This window comes from Rhamphochromis longiceps, linkage group LG3, assembly GCF_057381845.1.
Source record: "Rhamphochromis longiceps isolate RC_006_pf linkage group LG3, R_longiceps_female_GT1.1, whole genome shotgun sequence".
NCBI lineage: Eukaryota > Metazoa > Chordata > Actinopteri > Cichliformes > Cichlidae > Rhamphochromis > Rhamphochromis longiceps.
Window position 1 is genome coordinate 21,469,668 of NC_140559.1, and position 18,152 is coordinate 21,487,819.

At 38.7% G+C, this 18,152-nt stretch overlaps 1 protein-coding gene across 4 annotated transcripts; it reads left to right on the plus strand.

Annotated features, from left to right (window-relative positions):
- The first annotated feature begins 6,629 nt into the window (after positions 1–6,629).
- Positions 6,630–18,120, plus strand: LOC146673399 (NLR family CARD domain-containing protein 3-like). 4 transcript variants are annotated; one of them, XM_085401696.1, is made up of 10 exons: positions 6,630–6,668; positions 7,066–7,168; positions 7,537–7,650; positions 8,312–8,425; positions 9,675–9,787; positions 9,950–11,723; positions 12,595–12,765; positions 14,241–14,414; positions 14,950–14,984; positions 15,451–18,120. In XM_085401696.1, the coding sequence occupies exons 2-9, from the start codon at positions 7,095–7,097 to the stop codon at positions 14,969–14,971; spliced, it is 2,556 nt and encodes an 851-aa protein (XP_085257822.1). In that variant the 5' UTR covers positions 6,630–6,668; positions 7,066–7,094; the 3' UTR covers positions 14,972–14,984; positions 15,451–18,120. The 4 variants fall into 4 exon arrangements, with proteins under 4 accessions (XP_085257822.1, XP_085257821.1, XP_085257824.1 ...); XM_085401695.1 differs by having other exon boundaries at positions 14,950–18,120; XM_085401698.1 differs by lacking the exon at positions 14,241–14,414.
- The last annotated feature ends 32 nt before the right edge of the window (positions 18,121–18,152 follow it).

Consider the following 18,152-nt stretch of genomic DNA (forward strand, 5'->3'; position numbering starts at 1 on the left):
TAATAATTTCACTGCTGTAATTTCACTGTTGAACATTGTCTTGCTTGGGGTGATTCATTACTGATACAGCAGTGTTTTTTGTGTTATGTGTGTTATGTTGCACTTCAGAGAAGGGTTTGTCACCACATACTGGATTAAATGGGATTCCTGTTTTGTAATTTTGCAGTATATGGAACATACATATATTTGTTAAAGGAGTACAGTCCATCTGGAAGGTATTCAGAACACTCAACTGGTTCTGCATTATGTCATGGTACTGTCTTATTCCAAGATGAATTAAATTCATTTTCATCTCTACACACAATGCACTATAGTGACAAAGTCAGAAAAATATTTGTAATTGTTTCAAATGTATCAATTTTTTAAATATGAATATATACTAAAATATATTAACAGCCAAAGAGTTCAGTCTTTTTTTCATCAAATCAGTGAATGTTGTTTCTAATGGTCCACAAGTCCTTCAGCTGTCTTTTGTCAAACTGTAAACAGGCTATCATGTGTCTTTTACTGAGGAGGGGGTCCCATCTGACCACTCTATGATACAGACCATGTTGGTGGAGAGCTTCAGAAATGGTTCCAATTCTGTCTATTAACTCTATATACAATTCCTTGGACTTCAAGGCTTGGTTTGTTTTCTGGCATGCACTATCAAGTATGGGACCTTATCAAATCACAATAAATCATAATACCTAATCACTCATAAATCATGTCCAGTCAAATGTATTTTCCACAGGTGGATTCTTATCAAGTTGTGTGAAGATCTGACAGATGATCAATAAAACAGGAAGCAGCTAGCTCAGTTTTGAGTGTCACAGAAAGGGCTGCACATACTCCCCTGTCACATACTGTATGTTTCGGTTGATGAAAAATGCATTTGTCACAAAGGTCAGTCTGTAGACCAACAGATATACATATAATTAGAGAATAGCAAGATAAATACATGCACAGAAAATCTATTAAATGTCTGTGTATCATCTCCTTAACCTGCATTTTATGGTTATCTCTGTGTTGCAGCGTCACTGTGGAATGGTGAACTTCGGTTAAAGCCTACGTTAAATCTTAGAGGCAACAGACAATTAAATATTAAAAAGAACATATTTACAGTGGGGCAAAAAAGTATTTAGTCAGCCACCGATTGTGCAAGTTCCCCCACTTAAAATGATGACAGAGGTCAGTAACTTGCACCAGAGGTACACTTCAACTGTGAGAGACAGAATGTGAAAAAAAAATCCATGAATCCACATGGTAGCATTTGTAAAGAATTTTTCCGTAAATCAGTGTGGAAAATAAGTATTTGGTCAATAACAAAAATACAACTCAATACTTTGTAACATAACCTTTGTTGGCAATAACAGAGGTCAAACGTTTACTATAGGTCTTTACCAGGTTTGCACACACAGTAGCTGGTATTTTGGCCCATTCCTCCATGCAGATCTTCTCGAGAGCAGTGATGTTTTGGGGCTGTCGCCGAGCAACACGGACTTTCAACTCCCGCCACAGATTTTCTATGGGGTTGAGGTCTGGAGACTGGCTAGCCCACTCCAGGACTTTCAAATGCTTCTTACGGAGCCACTCCTTTGTTGCCCGGGCGGTGTGTTTTGGATCATTGTCATGTTGGAAGACCCAGCCTCGTTTCATCTTCAAAGTTCTCACTGATGGAAGGAGGTTTTGGCTCAAAATCTCACGATACATGGCCCCATTCATTCTGTCCTTAACACGGATCAGTCGTCCTGTCCCCTTGGCAGAAAAACAGCCCCATAGCATGATGTTTCCACCCCCATGCTTCACAGTAGGTATGGTGTTCTTGGGATGCAACTCAGTATTCTTCTTCCTCCAAACACGACGAGTTGAGTTTATACCAAAAAGTTCTACTTTGGTTTCATCTGACCACATGACATTCTCCCAATCCTCTGCTGTATCATCCATGTGCTCTCTGGCAAACTTCAGACGGGCCTGGACATGCACTGGCTTCAGCAGCGGAACACGTCTGGCACTGCGGGATTTGATTCCCTGCCGTTGTAGTGTGTTACTGATGGTGACCTTTGTTACTTTGGTCCCAGCTCTCTGCAGGTCATTCACCAGGTCCCCCCGTGTGGTTCTGGGATCTTTGCTCACCGTTCTCATGATCATTTTGACCCCACGGGATGAGATCTTGCGTGGAGCCCCAGATCGAGGGAGATTATCAGTGGTCTTGTATGTCTTCCATTTTCTGATGATTGCTCCCACAGTTGATTTTTTCACACCAAGCTGCTTGCCTATTGTAGATTCACTCTTCCCAGTCTGGTGCAGGTCTACAATACTTTTCCTGGTGTCCTTCGAAAGCTCTTTGGTCTTGGCCATGGCGGAGTTTGGAGTCTGACTGTTTGAGGCTGTGGACAGGTGTCTTTTATACAGATGATGAGTTCAAACAGGTGCCATTCATACAGGTAATGAGTGGGGGACAGAAAAGCTTCTTACAGAAGACGTTACAGGTCTGTGAGAGCTAGAGATTTTCCTTGTTTGAGGTGACCAAATACTTATTTTCCACCCTGATTTACGAAAAAATTCTTTACAAATCCTACCATGTGGATTCATGGATTTTTTTTTCACATTCTGTCTCTCACAGTTGAAGTGTACCTCTGGTGCAAATTACTGACCTCTGTCATCATTTTAAGTGGGGGAACTTGCACAATCGGTGGCTGACTAAATACTTTTTTGCCCGACTGTATGTGCTTAAACTCAAATTTGTAAATTCAAAACACAGATTCCTCTGTCCTCTCAAATTTCAGGCCTATTTCAAAGCTTCCCTTTCTATTTAAAATTTTGGAAACTATTGTATTTGTTCAGCTGCAATCTTTTGTAAATGGACACAATGTTCTTAAGAGGTTTCAGTCTGGTTTTAAAGCTCTTCACAGCCCTGAAACTGCACTTTTAAAAGTTCTTAACAATCTTTATTAGCCACTGACTCAGGAGACTCAGCGGTGCTTTTGCTTTTGGATCTGACAGCTGCCTTTGATATTGTTGATCACAGCATCTTGATCTCATGACTGGAGCATTGCGGCATCAAGCTCATTCCATTAGAGTGGTACAAGTCATACCTATCTGACAGGACTTCCTCTGTGAGCTTTGGAGATCTAGTTGTGGTGTCCCCCAGGGATACTGGGGCCAAATTTATTCTCTATTTATATGCTGTCTCTAGGTCAAATTTTTAGCAAATATAACATTTGTTGCCAGTGACACTCAGATCTATCTTTAACTGAAGAGAAGCTCCAGCACCTCTCATGTTAACCTGCAAAGTCCTGAGCCTTTTATTAAATTGCATGCCAAAAATTTGGGGGTTATATTTGACAGCAATTTCACCTTGGAAAAACAGATTGGCTCAGTTGTACAGTGTTTTTTTTTTAACTGAGGCTTTTATCAGGAGATGACCAGGGGAAGGACATTGCAGGTCACAATGTCCTTCCCCTGGTCATCACAGATCACCTCCCACACATTAGACACAAAACAGTCCTTAATAACCTCATCGCTCTCCTCTGACCATCTCTGCACTGTGCGGTTGATTTGTGGCTCTCAGCGCACTAAGGGTTTGTACACAGGGACAAGGTGCACCAGGCTGTGATCGGATCTTCCCAGAGGTGGATGTGATGAAATGTATGCCTCCTTTGTGCTGGCTTAATACAGTAAGTCCAATGTTTTATTGTCTCTGGTGGGGCATGACACATACAGGGTGAAGGTGGGCAGTGTGGAGTCCAGAGATGCATGATTTTAGTCCCCTGATATTAGAAAAAGGGTTCTCAGAGATTGCAATTGCAGTCTGCTGTTAGCTCGTCCATATTATTAGGGAGCAATCACACATTTCCCATGATTACAGAAGGGAGAGATGGTGTGTTTTGTCTCCCTTTTGGGTGACGACGCTCCTTCCCGGCACGACACCTCGTCTATTTCTCCTGATCTCGCTAGGGATGTCGGGTCTTTGAATTGAATGGGTGTCTTTGAATTAAATTTACCAAATAAAGTTATAATAAAGTTCCATTTAATTGTCTGGGTAACCGCAAATTATGACAAACCAGTACTTTTGATTTCTGTACCTTAGTAGCCACAATGGGCTTGCAATTGGCTTTAACACACACACATAAATATATGCAAGTATGGTTATAGGCATATATATATTTGTGTTACAGTTAACATTTTCTATCATAACAGACACATTGCAGTGTGATTATAGGTATATTTTACAATAGTTTTATTAAATGAATCTTAAAAAGGATGCACCACTATCTTTGTCCAAATTGCCTACGGGTGATCGTGGCTCAAGAGTTGGCAGTTTGTCTTGTAATCGGAAGGTTGCCGGTTCGAGCCACGGCTCCGACAGTCTCGGTCGTTGTGTCCTTGGGCAAGACACTTCACCCGTTGCCTACTGGTGGTGGTCAGAGGGCCCGGTGGCGCCAGTGTCCGGCAGCCTCGCCTCTGTCAGTGCGCCCCAGGGCAGCTGTGGCTACAATGCAGCTTGCCATCACCTGTGTGTGAATGTGTGAGTGAATGGGTGGATGACTGGATGTGTAAAGTGCTTTGGGGTCCCTAGGGACTAATAAAGCACTGTACAAATACAGGCCATTTACCATTTAATGAAGAAATCTTCAGAAGAAGGGGACAGGCTTTACTTGCTGCCAAGACTGATCACATTCACATTAAAGAACTGTGACATTGAGACATCAAAGTAAGACTGTTTCAGCTGCAAGACCAGCCAACATCTGTCATTTACTGATTCCTTGGGACTGAAGTAAACAAAACAAAACATAATTACATATTGCATATGTCCTGTGTTTTACTCCAAGAGTTCACTTATTTGTTTCATCTCATTTCTCTTTTAATCCGTTAATCTGTTTTACCCTTATCATACAGCATTTTAGCATCACATTCTATTTTGCCTGGTCTAAAGGTTAAATGCACTGTAAGAGGCTTTAAATCAAACAGAAACAGTTGTTCTGTGACACACACACACACACACACACACACACACACACACACACGACCTTTATGTAAATACAAGTTTTAAATAACAGCAATCCCAAAATAAATATTGAAAACTTTCCAAATGACAAAGTGCTCAGTGAGAGCTTCACTCTTTCACTCTCCCTCTCATTTCATTTTTTTTCTTAAGTTGCTGATTTAAAAAAAAAAAAAAAAACATTACTAACATATTAGAAACCCCCTGAATAGTCGTGTAACAGATCAAAGACACAACTATTAGTCATCTCTGACACACAACCAGAAAACATGTCTTGACTGGAATGCAGTTCAGCAGGTTTTGCTTTAGTCAGAAAAACGTCAGCTAAAGATTCTACAACACATTTTAACACAAATGTATACTTAGACTCTATCTAGAGCCACAAAGCTACACAGACATAATGTCAATATAGCGAGATATATAGCTATTTATTTTCAGTTGGATTTTATTTTATTTTATTTAATAAAACAATAGTAAAACACTATCGATGGAGGTCTGAGGACTGTGATTGAAAATAAATTGAGTTCAACTGACTGGTGTGTAGGTTGTGGAGCAGGGAAATTATTTTACTGCTATTGTTAAATAATCATCATCATTACTAGTGCATTAATAATATAATCTGCAGCATTGATATTGTATTCAGAGGTTTAAACAGTGTGTGTGTCTTTTAGAAAGACTAAGTTGCAGTTGACAGGAAGTTGCAGAGAGTTTGCAGGACTGAAACCGAAAGTTATTCTGAGCAGGTTAGACGAGGCTATTTGAATTACTAGGTTATTCAAATTGTCTGTTATACTTTTATATTCTTTTACTAAGCTCTTAGTAGAGGTTCTTGATTAAAACATTTATTCAACATAGTACATGTAGTTTCAGTTAGGTTATTACACATAAGGATGAGCCTCTGGTCTGGTAAAAGGTCAGAAGTGCAACGGGTGAGATGAGAGAACATTTAAGGTCGACACACACACACACACACACACACACACACACACACACACACACACACACACACACACACACACACACACACACACACACACACACACACACACTCAGTTAGAGAGAATCATTTATAGGTGGAAGTTTAATCATGTTTTGCTTGGGGTTGCAAAAGAGCAGTTTGTCGCAGAACTGCTGCTGAGGTGCCAAGATGACAAGCGAGCATCCGGCAGTGACAGGAAGTACCGGCCATGAAGATAGAAGACAACGTTCCTTTAAACTGTGTTAAAAGTCATTGTGGTTTTGATTTGACGTATGTATGTATTCTGTCTGTGACGTATGAAGGGGCGTCGTTAATTCAAACCCTGATGCTATAAAAATCTGTGTATGCTTTGATTAAGTCGAAGATTAATTCCTGTCTGCATACAGAATGGTCTTCCCACGCGTGTATTCATTAAAATCAATTGTTTGACCAAGATCTTCTGGACCTGGTTGTTTGTACTCTCCTTCCTCAATTATGTGAACCTTAACAAGGTCTATGTCTATGTTTGGATTATATTCATGTTTGTGGCTTTTAAGCAAATACATAATACTTCAAAAGGCCAATCTGTGTCTCACACCAGGAATGTAGTCATACAACTTCCTTTGGAGAAGGGAGGGACTGCTCTCTTTGGGTAACAAGGAAACAAAGTATTTGAAACAAAGTCCGGACTCTGTTTTTACAAAGCAGGAGGACGAAAACAAGGTGAGTTTTTTTGTGCATTAATGTGTTGTCAGAATGATTGGTTCCTGAATGGAAATAAGATATGAGTGTTTCTCAAGTTTGAACAAAAGCTCTAAAAGCTCTTTTGGTCCATTTTGGTACTTGAGTTTGTGACACTAAAAATAAATATGACACAAAAAATTAACTTTTGGTCAAATTGATGGACAGGACATCGTCATTCTTTTTCTGCCTCTCTGCTGTCTCTATGCAATGGAGGGTCTACTGGGTTTATTGTAGACTTGAATGTGTGTATCTCTGTTTGTTTATTTCTGTGTTGTATTTCCTGTTCTGCAAGTCATGGGTTTCTATATTTCTATGTTGAGGATTTTTGTCCCACACTCGCAGTCAGTGTTGCTGATTTTGCTCAAACTCTCTAAAGGTGTGAAGGAGTTTCCAGCATCCAGCAGTATGTCCATGAAGAATGATAATTCTCGAGATTATCCTCCTCTCTTCAGTCATGAACCTATCCACTCAGGCACAAAGTAAGATACTGTTTCTGTGAGTTCTACTTCAGTAGATCCAATGATAAAATTTTTTATATTACACATTTAGTATTTTACCAGTTTATTTCAAGGATTTGTGATTCCAGATGAATGAAAAAAAACTGTTCCAAAAAAACAAACAAAAAAACCCTAAAAGAAAACCAAACTAAAAAAATATTAACTAGGGATTCAAAATCAGTTTAAAAAAATGACCCTGTTTCCAGCTCCTGATATAACTAGCACAGTAGTTTTGAGAACATCCAGTGCTTCAGCTTCATGAATCTGACAGAGAAAGAAGCTGCCTAATGGCCAACAACACAAAGATATAGAGCAACAACATGTGCTTGATTCTGTGTTTGTGTTTCCAGACATCAGCAATACAGAACAGAGTTTCCAGGATCCAGCTCCATGTCCATGAAGAGTGACAACTCTAGAAATTATCCTCCATTCTTCAGTCATGAACCTGGAACCTCAGGCACAACGTAAGAGTTTGCTTCTGCAGTAAACTGAACTGAAGATGATTTTGGATTTTACAGTCTTTCATATTATTTTAAAGGGGTTTGTGGGAGTGGAGTCACTGAATTATCATTAACCCCCTCAGGAGCAGGTTAAGTTTGAAATTATGAATCAGTATATATAAAATGACTGCTTTTGGAAGAAGTATTGCTCTTGAAATTAAAGACACCGTTCTCTAATGATCAAGGTCCTCCACTTCTGTCCTCCATGATTATTTTCAGAATAGGTTAAATTTTATTAACATATCAGCTGGTTTCAAGTCACTCTGAATAAAACTCTTAACCATCTCACAGCTTCACTTAAGTTTTTATGTTTGTTTTCCCACACTTCTACTCACACAGCAGCTGTGTTGCTCTTAGTCTTTACTATGTGTTTTGCCTGTTTTTTTTTCTTTTTTTGTCCTTGAAATTTTGTAATTTTTTCTTCCCTTGTAAAATAACTGTTTTCATAGAGTACACTTATATAGCAACCCAAAACCATTTACGTGAACATGCTGGTACAGTAGTTTTGAGAACATCCAGTGCTTTGCCCCTATGAAATTGACACTAAGAGAGAAGCTTCTTAATGGCCAACAGAAGGAACATGCACATCAACAGTGGTGTCGTCATTCCATGTTTTTATTTCCAGACGTCAGCAACGGAATGGAGAGTTTCCAGGATCCAGCTCCATGTCCATGAAGAGTGACAACTCTAGAAATTATCCTCCATTCTTCAGTCATGAACCTGGAACCTCAGGCAAAATGTAAGAGACTGCTTCTGCAGTAAACTAAACTGAAGAGGAGTTCAGATTTTATAGTCTTTAATATTTATTTTACATGGTGTCAGCTCTTCCTATTACAATGCATAGTGGTATTTTTCTGCAGGTAATTTGTGTAGCAATTTAAATAAAAAAGTATAGATAATGGCTCATTTCCTAAGACAATCTTCAAGTGTTTTTTTTCCAAAACACACTTTCTGTAGGAGTATTCACTGACTATGTCTTTTGGTGTTGGGTAATATAGCTTCGTTTTTAGCCGACTTCACAGTATGGTCTCTTCACCAGTCTCTCCTGTACTTTTCTGCCCAGTCTTTCAGATGTTTTGTTACTCCCCATTTATGAATAAAGATTCTTCCATTAAATGTAATAAATTTAAATGAAAACTAAATATACAATTTTTTAAAGATCTATGTAAAATGTTCTGTGATTTGGGGAAGAAAAGGCTAAAATTTATACTAGCTTGTTTCTAGTCTTTGTATTTGCAAGTTTCAACCAGCTCACATATTCATATAAAGTTGTTTTTTTCAGCTCAATTTCCACTGACACAGCAATTGTGTTGCTGTCATTCTGCATTATGTTTCAACCTCCTAATATTTTTCCTATGAACTTTTGTAGTTTTATCTTCCTTCATACTCCATTCCCTACACCACACCTTTCATGTGAATGAGTTTGTAACATCGACTGAAGAACCCTGATTTAGCATAGCAACTTGGTTAACCAGCTTTGCATGAGTACTCATTGTGCTTACCAATGTAAGGATTAGCGAATGCAGGCGAAGGAAAGATATCTTCAATTTATAATAGAATAAAACTATACAGAAATCAAAACTAATGAAAATCAACTAAAGATTCAAAGTGATTTAAAAGAATAGTCCTAGGTACTTCAAACATCAAGTAAAATACTATTTGTCCAGAACTGAGTTGGTGGTCAGATCTCACCACAAAGAATTATTTTTTTGCCTTTTTTTTAACTAATTAATTTCACATTTGCCTCAAAGTTTATATTATTTCTGCAATTGGCAAAAAAAAAAAAAAAAAGTGATTTCCACAATAAACTACAACAAACCTTCTGGAGTTCAAAGATGAGAAGAAATTAAACATACTTAGGGAAACAGACTAGGTGTACAGTGAGAGAAATAAAGATTTTCTGGAAGCCAGTGCCACTAATAAACTTAGATATTTCTTTACTTTACTGCTTTTATTCGGTCAGAATAAATGGTTCTTGGTGTCCACAGAGAAAGAAAGAGGGCAGAGTTGCTGCCCTACTGTGCTTCGTGTCATGAAGTCCTGAAGGATTCATCAAGAAACTCCTCATGTCCCCAGTGTGGAGAAAGATCCAGAATCAGAGGTAATCTGCAGAGAGCCAATCAGCGAAGCTATGTACAAAGAAAGACCTGACATCTTTCTGCTAATGAACTCATTTTTGGAAAACTGGACTTCCTATTGTTTTGCTAAGACATTAAAGAGTTTTCTTGCTCTTTATTTTTCTTGTTTTTCTCACTGTCAACAGATCTGCGTCTGCAGAAAGTTTCTGATGCACTAAAGGTCAATCTGAGGAGAAGATGTGAACGTGTAACTGAAGGACCTGAAAAATCAGGAAGTGGAACCCTCCTCCACAGGATCTACACTGAGCTCTATATCATAGAGGGACAGAATAAAGAATTTTGCTTCCAACATGAGGTGTGGCAGGTGGAGAGCACCTGTAAGAAGATCCCCTGTGAAACACCAATCAGCTGCCAGGACATATTTAAAACCTTTCCTGACCAACAGAGACCCATCAGAGTGGTTCTGACATATGGTGTTGCTGGCATTGGAAAAACCTTCTTGGTGCAGAAGTTCACTCTGGACTGGGCAGAGGGCTTAGAAAACCAACACATCAGTGCGGTGGTTCTGCTTTCATTCAGAGAGCTGAACTTGGTCAGAGATGAGCAGTACAGTCTCCTGGAGCTGATCCATGATTTTTATCCAACATTACAGAGCGTCACAGCAGAGAAGCTCACTGTGTGTAATCTTTTGTTCATCTTTGATGGCCTGGATGAAAGCAGACTTTTGTTGGATTTCACTAACAGGAAGCTTGTATCTGATGTCACACAGAAGTCAACCATCAGTGAGCTGCTGACAAATCTCATTGAGGGAAATCTGCTTCCATCTGCTCTCATCTGGATAACTTCCCGACCCGCAGCAGCCAGTCAGATTCCTCCTAAATGTGTTGACAGGATGACAGAAGTTCGAGGCTTCACTGATACTCAGAAGGAGGAGTACTTCAGGAGAAGATTCAGAGATGAAGCATTCTCCAGCAGAATTATCTCCCACTTGAAAACATCCAGGAGCCTTTACATTATGTGTGGGATCCCAGTCTTCTGCTGGATCACTGCTACAGTTCTGGAGCACATGTTGACTACAGAGGAGAGAGCAGAACTGCCCAAGACCCTGACTGACATGTACTCACACTTCCTGATGGTTCAGATAAAGAAAAATCACAAGTACCATACGGGGAAAGAGATGAGACGAATAGAGCTCAGCAGTGCTGACAGGGAGGTTCTTCTGAAGTTGGGGAAGCTAGCATTTGAACATCTGCAGAAAAAGAACATCCTGTTCTACCAAGAAGACTTGGAGCAGTGTGGTCTGGATGTCACAGAGGCCTCGGTGTACTCAGGAGTTTGTACAGAGATCTTCAAAAGAGAGTCTGTGATCTTCCAGAAACCAGTTTACTGCTTTGTTCATCTGAGCATTCAGGAGTTTCTGGCTGCTGTCTACATGTTCCACTGTTACACCAACAGGAAGACAGAGGTGCTGCAGGATTTCCTGAGTGAGGACATCTCATCTCTGGAAGATTTTCTGATAAGAGCCATGGAGAAATTCTTCCTAATAGAGAACGGCCACCTGGAACTGTTTGTTCGCTTCCTTCATGGCCTCTCCTTGAAGTCCAACCAGAGACTCTTAAGAGGTTTGCTGGGTCAGACAGAGTGCAGTACACAAATCATCCAGAGAGTCATCAACAACCTGAAGGAGATTAAAACTTATGACAAGTGTCCTAACAGAACTATCAACATTTTCCACTGTCTAATGGAGATGAATGATCTCTCAGTACATCAGGAGATCCAAGACTTCCTGAAGTCACAGAACAAATCAAAGAAGGAACTCTCTGGAATTCAGTGCTCGTGTCTGGCATATATGTTTCTCGTGTCAGATGTTTTGGATGAGTTGGACCTGGTGAACTACAATACATCACAGGAGGGACGGCAAAGACTAATTGCAGCTGTGAAGAACTGCAGAAAGGCTCGGTGAGTCCAGATGTGAATAACATTATAAATCACTGTACATTAGTAGGTTAGTTCTTAAATTATTCTGACTAAAACCTACTTGTTATTCTTATTACACTGTTCCAGTGATTCATCAGAGACATGAGATATCAGTTGCGGGGTGGTACAGAATAACTGTGACATATGACTGTTTTGTAAATACTTGTACAAAAAAAAAGAAAAAAAAAACACTTAAAGAATTGCCTGAATTTTAATATAAATAGTAATGTATACTTTCTTTCCTTTCTAAATTTGCACATGGGTTTTTGAACTTCATGATTTATTTTTGCATTTCAAGGTCTAGAAATAGTTCAATAAACATGTTTCTGGTTTTCACCATTAAAAAATTTACTTTTTAACCTCACAGATTTTTTGTTTTTTGTTTGGGATTTTAGGTCCAATATATTAACATTGTATTTCAAAATGGAAAAATTAAAAAAACTGTCTGTAAGGTCAGACATCTGAGGTTGTGTTGAAAAAAACTGAGTCCACTTAAAGTAAGCTAAATCATTTTTAAGGTAATAAAAAGGAAAAATCAAAAGTAGTCAGAAACATCCAGTTAAACCTTGACCACATAAGGTTAAGGAGTTGGTGCTAGATCACATTACACTGGATAACCACATGGAAGCCTGACTGGAACCCTTTGTCTGCACATTAAATCAAAATAAAAAATAAAAAAAAAATTGTGGGTCTGACAGAGACTGAGGTAATTAACTTTTTGTGTCAAACAAACACTTCAGTGGAAACACTGATGTGAAGAGAAAGTGTCCAGTTGTTTTTTGACAAGTGCATGAAGTAAACATAATGTGACTTTTTCATAATGACATATTTTCTAACACATATGTCAACACAGACTTCATGATGTTTGGCTCTCAGAGAACCACTGTAAAACTCTGACCTCAGCTCTGATGTCCAACCCCTCCCATCTGAGAGAGCTGCACCTGAGTTCAATCAACCTGGAGGATTCAGCAGAGACACTGTTTGCTAGTCTTGGGCAACCAAACTGCAGACTGGAGACACTCAGGTCAGTTAACTGAATCTGTTGTTATTTCTCAAGGTCTTTCAATAGTTTTAACTACAAAGTTCAAACTATACCCATAACTATAAACTATAAAAGCACTTATAATAATGGAAAACCCTACACTAAGGTACAGCAATGTAATAATCTTCACCTCAACATTGCACCAGTAAGTAACCTGGGTCAGCTCTAGTCTGGTGTCCTAAGTGGGACAACTGGAAATGTGAAGGGGACAATGTGGGTAAGACAAAGATCAGAGTTTAGAGCAGCCGACTAATAGCCTGCAGGTTGCTGAGTTGAGTGCTGTTGCACAGCTAATGACATTGTAAACTTCCTAAACAGGACAGTGTGCTTTTAAGCACAGTAGGGCTATTCAGCATGGATGCCATGTAAAGAAAATCCCAGGGTAAATGAAGTGATAAAGTTTCGCAACCCTTGCACTTGTTGAAGAACTCAAATTTGGATGCTTCATTCAATCTATTCAATCCACTTTCAGAATCAGATTGATGAAGTGAACATTGATATCACAGATATATTTTAATGTTCTTAAAGCATGGATTCTCCATGACATTTTAGGCTGTGCAAACTGTATGTTTTGTTATTATTTTTTATTTGTGCTAAAAAAAAAATCACAATGGGAAAAAACATAATTTAAAACCAGTATGGAGAACGTTTTTGTGTGTTCTTTTTCTTTTGATCTATTTACCATTTTTATGTTCTAGGAGTCTTGAAATGATTGTGAATCTTGTCAAAAAATGCTATGAGTGGCTGGCAATTCTCTCGCTATGGACAAAACACAAAAGCAATTCTAGCCAATTGGAGCTTGGTTATTTATAATCAGTCTAGAGAGGTGATTGTGCTGCTGAATGTTGCAAGTTGTTGCACTTAGCATTAATCTATTTGCTGAAGTCTGTAAATTAGATGCTTACTTGATTTTTGTAAGCTTGTGTAATAAGTCTCTAGAAGCATTTGGTCGGGCTTTTGCTGTGACTGCTCCGAAACTGTGGAAAAAACTGCCTTTACATATCACAACCTCGCCAACACGGATTCTTTTAAAAGACGTCTAAAGACCCATTTTTACTCCTTGGCTTTCAAGTCGGTTTGAGGCTGTCATTATTTTATTCTTATAATTTTGTTATCCTTGACTTTACTTTCCTTTTAAATTTTATCTGATTATTCAGTTGTACAGTACTTTGGTCAACAGTTGTTGTTTTTAAAGTAATATATAAATAAGATTGATTTGATTTGATTTATTCTGATATTAAAAAACACTATTTAATCCAACATGCGATTAATGTGTTGGGATGAATATGTGTTTGGATGGTATGCTGATAACTGGATGATATATGCAGGAGACTGACATGATGATAATCATGTATTATGTTCAAAAAAACTAATTCATTAGGACATAATAATGCTAAGCTTAGAACATCAGATTACATTACCAATAATTTTTTCTACATGTTCTAATCTTTATTCAGATTTGAGAATTGCAGTTTGTCAGAGATCAGCTGTGCTGCTCTGGTCCGGGCTCTGAAGTCCAACCCCCCCTATCTGAAACATGTGGCTCTAATAGGAGACAACCTGCAGGAATCAGGAATGAAACAACTGTGTGATTACCTGGAGAGTCCACACTGTAGACTGGAGACCTTAAGGTCAGTTAACTCCACAACTGAGGAACAAAATACATTTCTTTAAATTTTGTTTATCAGTGTGACTATCATTCATTCTGAGTCTGCAGAGCAAACAAAGCAAAAGACTAAGGAGCACATGGTGCACATTAAACAATATTCACAGCATTTAGAATCTAATAATGCTGAATTGCACATTAAAAAATATGGTTCATCAAAATACAAGCCCGTTCAGATCCCTGTTGGCATGCATTTCACAAGGGCTATGGTTATGTGCTGGAAATGTTATTTCTAACACATTCATAATAGCAAGCTGCTCACTTCTTACTGAATCCACACCTCCCACAAGTGGCAGATCAGAAACAGTTTAACACAAAAAGTGAGTTTATTTCAAAGGCAAATCCTGCTAGTGGCTTTGTATATAGTCCTTTTTAATATTATTTGTTTAGTATTACTTCTTTTTCTGCATCTTTTCTGGACAAGGCTGTCATATAACAAAGGTTTAACATTTCATTTTCTTGCAAGCTTTTCTTGATCCTATCACACCGTGTTCCTACAGGCTGACCTCTACTTTGCTTTAGATGCTGTACTGGGGTGAGTATTGCTCAGATCTTTTAGTGGGATTAATTTATGTATTTTCACATTCATAGTAATTTTAGGATAACTCTTTTTATTTATAAATTTCATTCCAAGGTCTAATATATAATTGATACCTTGCATTAGTGTGGATGTTTTTTTTCTGCACAAAGCTTTCGAAGACTGGTTTTCTTTGATGGATCTATGCAAGATTTCACTATTTGGTGAATATAACTCAAAAGACTCCATTCTCTTCATTAATTGGTAATTGCTTCTATTGGTATTAGTGAGTTTTCAGTCTGCATTGACTGTAGCTGTTTAAATCCTTCTTTTTGGTGTTCTCAAAAATGTTCTTTTCAATGATGATGTTTTAAATGCACCCTATCAGTGTGTGAATAAAAATACAGTAAAACTTTTGGTGTCCTTTAAGGAAGTGAAGAGTACGCAACAATCATTTTAAGACAAATCTTTTACTTTTGAACAGATCGAGACACGCAGTGACGTCTGCAGAGGGATTCTTTAAGTCAAAGACTGACTCTACCCAGACTTCCTGAATCTGTTCCAGAAGGTACAAAGACAGTGTGGCCTTGACTTCAGTGTCAAGCTTTGACTTATTGATACGCGTTTGAGAAACTACTGAAATTCTCTTCAGTGGATGGATTACAAGACAGAGGGGAAATACTTTGACCCCAGACTGTGCCAGTGTCATTTTCACTTCAGCTGCTGCTGTTTGCCTTTACTTTCTGGATGACTCTAATAACTCCAGTGGATGTGTCAATACTGGCATACTCACATTCCTAGAAATAAGGACTGTGCCTTGAAGAGTCACTAAACTTTGGATTAAGTGCTGGAATATGTTATTTGCACTACTGATCACTTATTTTTTGCCTCTCTCCTGAGTTGAATGTTACTTTTGAAGTACTATGGCTGCTCTTTAACTGGTCTTGGAGCTAAAAGCCAGGCATTGCTTGGCCAGTCCTACTTTATTATTTTGCTATGGAACTTTGTAGTAATTTTAATGTTGCATGTTTATGGTGTTCTTTAAAGCTCCAGCAGTGTGTTTTTTCAGTGCTGTGTTATATTACAGTTCAATCAAGTTTGTGTCATGTCGAAGTGGCAATCCAGTTTTGTAATCGTGCAAAATAGAGAAAATACAGGTACTTGGTTAAAGAAGTATTGTGCAGTAAAAAATAAAGTATTCACACCACTTAAGTTGTTCTACATTTTGCCATGTTAGCCTGGGGCAGGGTGGTTAGCATTATTATCTTACAGAAGGTCTATCATGTCATGTGACCCTTCTGTGTGGAGTTTGCGCGTTTCTCCCACAGTCAAAAGATTTGCAATTAGTGGGGTTCGGTTTATTGGTGTGAATGTAAGTGTGAATGGTTGTCTGTGTTAGCCATGCAACAGACTGGCAATGTAGCCAGGGTGTACCCTGCCTTTCGCCCCAATGCAGCCGGGATAGGCCCTAGCCCCCCAACCCTGTGCAATGCTGATAAGGATAAGTGGAAGAGAATGGATCAATGTAATCCTGTCTACAATTACAACTACTTCGTAGCTAGATTTGTGCTGTGACATACACTGTCAAACATGGGAACCTATCAAATCATAATAAATCATACCATTTCTAATAAACTGAATTTACCACAAGTGGACTCCAAGTTGTAGGAACATCTGGCAGGTGATCACCAGAAACAGGATGCAGCTGAGCTCAATTCTGAGTGTCATGGTAAAAACTGTAAATACTTCAATACAATTCAATACATGTTTTATTTTAGGAACACACACACACACACACACACACACACACACACACACACACACACACACACACACACACATATACATGTGCAACAATTTCAAGAATGTTTTCGCTTGAATTTTTTCTCCCGTTGTCAATAGTGTGTAGAATTTTAAGGTGAAAAATGAATTCAGTGGAACAGAAGGAAATCCATCACTAAATCTTTTTTGCAGTAATGAGGCATTCAGGACTCTCTGCAGATTATTTTAACTGTGGACTTGAGCAAAATCAACAGAGGAAACTCACTTGATGTTAAATATCTCTGCTCTGAACTTAAACTTTTTGTGTTCACTCGACCAAGACTAAAAGGAAGCTGGCTACACTACACAGCTGCTCTGAAAGGACTGCAGTCCCTGCTGCTCTTTATACTGGATTTCCTGTATCAGGAGCTGCTCTGAGAACAGCTCCACTGTCACACAGTGTAGAGTCCAGCATCATCCCCTTTGTGTCACTCAGAATCTGACAGAGGGTCATCGATGTATGTGGACTGCTCTGCTGCTGCTCTGTCCTTCTCACACTCTTTGTAGACACACTGCGACTCCTCCACACCTTCTCCTTCACACCCATATCCTCTACCTCTATTTTTACTTCATCTTTTAATTCAATTAAATATTCCAAAGCCAGAATGATTCTGCAGATTATTTCTATTCATGACACAACAACATATACAATCATGTAAAGAACGCAAAACTGCTTCACTGTCTGTGAACTATTGTAAAAGCGGCAGTTACTACTGCATTGCTTTGTGTTGCAGCACCACCCTGTGGAATGATAACAAATTTCAGTTGTTTTTTACTGAAACTGCAATAGATAGATAGACCAATTCCACAAGAATTAAATAAAACATATACATATGGTTAAAGTCAGAGTTTTCTTCGTAATTGTGATTGACTCAAAGGTTTCTTAAAGGTGCCAGTTACCTCTCTTCACAGAGAAGTCGATCAAAAGATATGAACAACAACATGTGTTTGTCCCACATAACACATATATTAAAACAAAACAAAACTAAACACACAAATAAAAAAGCACATTTCACATATTTTCAGAAAGACTGAAACTAGTCAGCATGTGGCTAAAATGCAGCCTGTCCCTACCTCTAAGTGGCAATTTGTTAGAAATCAGCAGGTTTTACAGTTGCAGCTCCTTTGCTGTAACTTCTAGTTTCACCAGTAGGGGGCGTTTTTATTTTTTTATTTTTTTATTCCATTTCACACTATATGGTAGGGTGACAATATTTTGATTTCTAAAAAAAAGAAGACACTTGGCCCAGTCATGAAGAACTCTGTGTCCTCTGGATTCCCATATACTTGTTTGGCGTTCACCTAGGGACCAATTTTGACCCGAGGACACCACAAGGGGTTTACAGGGTGCCTTCTTTGTGCGGT